Source organism: Carica papaya, chromosome 7 (assembly GCF_054855325.1).
Source record: "Carica papaya isolate Zhongbai chromosome 7, ASM5485532v1, whole genome shotgun sequence".
Classification (NCBI taxonomy): Eukaryota; Viridiplantae; Streptophyta; class Magnoliopsida; order Brassicales; family Caricaceae; genus Carica; species Carica papaya.
In genome coordinates, this window is record NC_142315.1 from 28,811,264 (window position 1) to 28,816,000 (window position 4,737).

At 34.1% G+C, this 4,737-nt stretch overlaps 1 protein-coding gene across 2 annotated transcripts; it reads right to left on the minus strand.

Moving 5' to 3' along the window:
- Window positions 1–379: 379 nt before the first annotated feature.
- ALDH11A3 (aldehyde dehydrogenase 11A3) lies at window positions 380–4,304 on the minus strand. 2 transcript variants are annotated; one of them, XM_022043704.2, is made up of 9 exons: window positions 3,991–4,303; window positions 3,428–3,621; window positions 3,222–3,350; window positions 2,287–2,406; window positions 2,043–2,179; window positions 1,788–1,943; window positions 1,217–1,595; window positions 822–938; window positions 380–717 (listed from the first exon to the last, which is right to left on the minus strand). In XM_022043704.2, the coding sequence occupies exons 1-9, from the start codon at window positions 4,133–4,135 to the stop codon at window positions 604–606; spliced, it is 1,491 nt and encodes a 496-aa protein (XP_021899396.1). In that variant the 5' UTR covers window positions 4,136–4,303; the 3' UTR covers window positions 380–603. The 2 variants fall into 2 exon arrangements, with proteins under 2 accessions (XP_021899396.1, XP_021899397.1); XM_022043705.2 differs by lacking the exons at window positions 380–717; window positions 822–938 and adding an exon at window positions 1,013–1,093 and having other exon boundaries at window positions 3,991–4,304.
- Between the last annotated feature and the right edge of the window lie 433 nt (window positions 4,305–4,737).

Below are 4,737 nucleotides of genomic sequence, written 5' to 3' on the forward strand. Positions count from 1 at the left end.
TATATAATTATTTTGTATACGGGTGATACTCATTTAGTACTTTTTTAAATATTTTTTTTTATTTTAAAAAATAAATTATATAACCGAAACAATTAGATTCAATATATTTAATTTAATTTTAATAATTATAATATGAATTTTTTTTTTAAATTAAGAAGAAAAAAACACTTAAAATTATATTAATTTTGATGTAGATAAAATTTCTCCAAATTTCAAATAAATTTGGAGATTATTTTTTATTACACAAGAAATTAGTATCAAAGTCGAGACCGATAAGAACTCCCTGTTATTCAATAAATGATATTAGAAACTAAATTTTTTTACAGAAAGATTAAAATAAAATATTACAGAAACCAAAAATTATTTAAGCTTAAACCAATTGGTAAACAGAGAGAATCAATTTCATGATTCATCAAGAAGGTAGTACATTTGATCACACACAGATTCTTAGTTACCCATTATTCATCATTACCTAACCATACATATTCTTATACATATATATATATATATATATATATTACCCATTAATTAACAATCAGCTAAAACACTACCAGTTGTGATTATGTATGTAGTGTATATATATATATTATCTAATGGGTGGCACTAACCCATGGTGTAAGTAGGGGTTGGCAAGTTGATGACAGTGCTCTTCACTTTGGTCATCATGTTGATGCTGTTGGTAATACCTTGTGATCCAATACCACTGTCCTTCAAACCCTGTTTATTAATGAAGAATTTATCAGATTGCACAGAAAATTAAAAAAGGTAGCTTTGAAGATTCTTGATCCTGGTAAGATGATGGATGATAGAAATCAGTTTACCTGGAAAGGAAAATGGTCCGGTCCACGTGCCGGTGCAGAGTTTATCTGAACTGTTCCCGTCTCCATTGCATCGCTTATCAGTATTGCTTTATTAATATCTTTCGTGAACACACAACCCTAATTTACAAGTTTAAAGTTCAAATTATTAGAAATGTATGATTTTTCTCGGATCTTTTTTAAAAAACTCGAGAACAATCACATGAAACTCAAATTATTTGAAGCGTATGGCTGGAATGGTACGATTTATTAATATCTTTCGTGAACACACAACCCTAATTTACAAATTTAAAGTTTAAATTATTAGAAGTGTATGACTTTTCTCGGATTTTTTTAAAAAATTCAGAGAACAATCACATGAAACTCAAATTATTTGAATCGTATGGCTGGAATGGTACCTGCAATCCAAAGTTGCTAGCATTGCAGTGGTGAATTCCTTCTTCAATAGAATTGATCCTTATGACTGGCAAGACTGGTCCGAATGGCTCCTCCCAAGCAATCCTCATGTCTGGCCTAACATGGTCTAACAACAAGGGCCAGATTAGGTTTCCTTCTCTCTTGTACTCTTGGCAAAAGGTTGCTCCTTTCTCTTTAGCATCCATTATTAGCCCTTCAATGAAATTTGCAGATGATTCTGATACGACTGGAGTTATATCGGAGTCATCTTCAGGCGGACCAACTATCAATTTTGCCACTTTTGCTTTCACCTTCTCGACAAGGGCGTCTGCAACGGACTCCATCACTAGCACAACCTTCACTGCAGTACATCTTTGACCACTGTTGAAGATGCAGAAGGAATTTAAGATATTAAGACATGATTTTAGTTGCAGAATACATATATGGAAGGATATGAGCTCTTTGATTCTGATCTGAAATTTGGGTAATGAGGAATTGGGTCATGTCATTAAATCTCATATTATGTAACGTCATGATGTTCATTGATTTTCTAATGTTCAAATCTCAGTCTACCTGTAGGAAAATCCTCCTTTTATTATGTTTGCTGCAACCAAATCAAGATCAGCATCTTCAAGCACAATGCAAGCATCTTTTCCTCCCAATTCCATCTGAAGTGGGATCATTCCTGCCTTCTTGGAAATTGAAATTCCAGTATCACCACCAGTAAAACTGACCAAAAGAGAATCTATAGTTAGAGATCACTAGTTGTAACTCAAAGCAAGAGGAAAGTTCAGGAGCAAGCGTGAGCTTGAAACAACGAAAATTTACCTGATGCAGTTCACACCAGGATGCATAGTAAGGAAGTCACCGATCTCGGAGCCTTTCCCAGTGATACAGCTGATAAGTCCTTTAGGAAAACCAGCCAAGTGGAAGCAATGCACCATATGAAGGCAAGAAACTGCCCCCTGAAAGAAAGAAAATAAAAAAGTTTATATACAGAGAGTGGCTCAACTTAAAAATCAAATAATATAATTGCAGAGTTTAAATGGGATATAACTTATTGGTAAAGTACCTGAGTTGGAGGCTTAAGCACAAGGGAATTTCCAGAAATTAATGCAGGAGCAATCTTTGAAACAGCTAGGTTAACAGGATAATTGAATGGTGGAATGGCTAAAACCACTCCAAGTGGAATCTGCATTTTACATGATCTTATTAGTTTTCTCACTAAATTATAGTTCAATTTTCTTGCCAGTAACCCAACAATGAAGAGACTGATACCATATGAGATTGAAGTAAAAACTAGGTAGAAACTGAACTGATAATAGGTAAAAAAATTTTGTATGATAATGAAGTGTAGATCTCTATCATCACAAACTGGAAATCAAATGCCACAGGGTCAGAAAACTACTATCCTCATGCTTATTTAACAAGAAAAATATTTGCTTTTGCTTGGCTAATTTGCATGAATCAACCTTTATGGACAGTTGAGATTGCTGAAGTAACATAAAACCTTGGTGCGAGCTGGCTTAGCTAGTAAATTTTAGTGCATTTATCACATTTCAATTAAGATTCAAGTCATTTTGGGATATAAAAAGAGAGAACCACATTCTATAACATTGTTATTTGTTCTAAACATAGCTTGAAACACCACAAGCTTGCCTTTCATAGCCATAGATAAGCCTTAACATAATAGCTAAATGTACATTTTCATGAATTACACGACACCGAATTCCCCTACATATTCTTGGGAATCAGAGAAAACTGTACTATGGTGAAGGGAAACAGAAAGGAAAGTGAAAAACAAACAAAAGGAGTATGGTGAAGGGAAACAAAAAGAAAAATGAAACAACCCTCTAAACAAAAATTTGGCTTTTAGCAGAAAATATCTTATCTCAACATGTCATAGTACCAGACAAAATACAACCCCTCAGACAAGCTTCAGCAGAGAACCACAGAATTCTAGTCAAGTCACATATTGATCCAGAAAGAAAGGAGAAAAAACTATACCTTGGAAGTAAGGCAGTACTTAGTCCTCTCATTTCCAGGGAAACTATCAGACACCAAGAACTTTCCTTCCCCAAGAATTCTAACTCCTTCTTCAGCACAATAAGAAACTAGATCTCCAGATCTTACAACCTAATTCATGAACCCAAAACAGCTCAGTCATCTTTCTTTTGAAAAACCAAATTAGAACTCGAACAAAACTTAGATACCTCAGTCACAGAATCCTTGGCTGGTTTTGCTATTTCTTTGACAAGGCATTCAGCAATGGGAGCTTTGTGCTCCTTGAGGATAGCAGCAGCTTTGTGAAGAAGCTCAGCTCGCTTCCAGAGTGGAGTTTTTGCCCATGATTTTTGTGCAGATTTTGCTAGCTCCATGACCTTATTTACCTCTTCTTGTGTACAAGCTGTTCCAAATCATATAATTATGAACAAACAGACATATATCAGGCATCTTCATGTCAGTTTTAATTTTTTCAGTGTCAATTACCGCTTGGTTTCCAAGAAAAAAAAAAAGACATGAAAAGAAGAGAAAAGAAAGCAGGAAATGTTTCCTTCTTCATAATCATACGGTCATAAAGTAAATCTCAGAGTAAGAACATTACTGAGAAACCATTGTTTCACCACTCAAACTGCTTAAAATCATAACAAAGTTCCAAAAGAAGCAAAAACCCATTTCAAATCTACCCAGAAAAGAAAAGAAAAACTAAAGTTATTTAATCAATGATCCTGTTCATAGAGACATATCTACATGCACAAGAACTGCATGAACTTACCTTGAACTTTGTACTGAGTTTTTCTCGTAGTTGGGTTGATAATGGCAACACTCTTGCCGGAAGAAGATTTCTTCCACTCCCCATCAGAGTAGTACTTATACACATCTCCATCCAAAATCTCTGCGAACACTCCAGTTCCAGCCATTGCCAACCAAAAACACAGAACAAAACAAACCCAGGATCCCAATATCAAACCCAGCAAAAATTACACAAAAGACCTGGTTATAAATCAAGAACCAGGCACCAAGAGCCCTTGTTCTTGGTAATGGAGTTAGAGCAGAGTTTGGTGATGGTTTCTTGGTGGGTATTTGGTGAATGAACGAGCTTATATATAGGGAGAAGCTGAGCCACAATGGCGAGGCCTGGTGCAGAATGTGCCAAGTTTATTTTTCTGCTTTTTTGTTTTTAGTTTGCGCCTCTTTGTTTTTTGTTTTTAATACTTTGACCCTTTGGTTTTTAGATATTTACTTAAATACCACAATTAACTGCGCACCGTTTCAAGAAACTTAACCGTTAGAAATTGAAATTCAGTTAAACCTCGTTTTCTCCGCGATTACACGTGTACACATCTCCAATTTCTTCTGTTTCTCTTATATATAAATCATCATTAAAAAAAAAATATATATATATATATATATGAAAAATATATTTTTTTAAAATATACTCTGTAAATTATGTTTATTTTTTTAATAAAAAATCGTGAATTGTGCTTCTTATTTGAAAATTATTTTTATTGTGATATTATAA

Bases quoted from the DNA above. Each gene is read 5' to 3' on its own strand.
- ALDH11A3 (XM_022043704.2), bottom strand. From the start codon at position 4,135: ATGGCTGGAACTGGAGTGTTCGCAGAGATTTTGGATGGAGATGTGTAT. The intron at 3,351-3,427 runs GTATCTAAGTTT...TTCATGAATTAG, and splicing joins CCAAGGATTCTGTGACTGAG to GTTGTAAGATCTGGAGATCT. The intron at 939-1,216 runs GTACCATTCCAG...CTTGTAAATTAG, and splicing joins CTAGCAACTTTGGATTGCAG to GGTTGTGTGTTCACGAAAGA.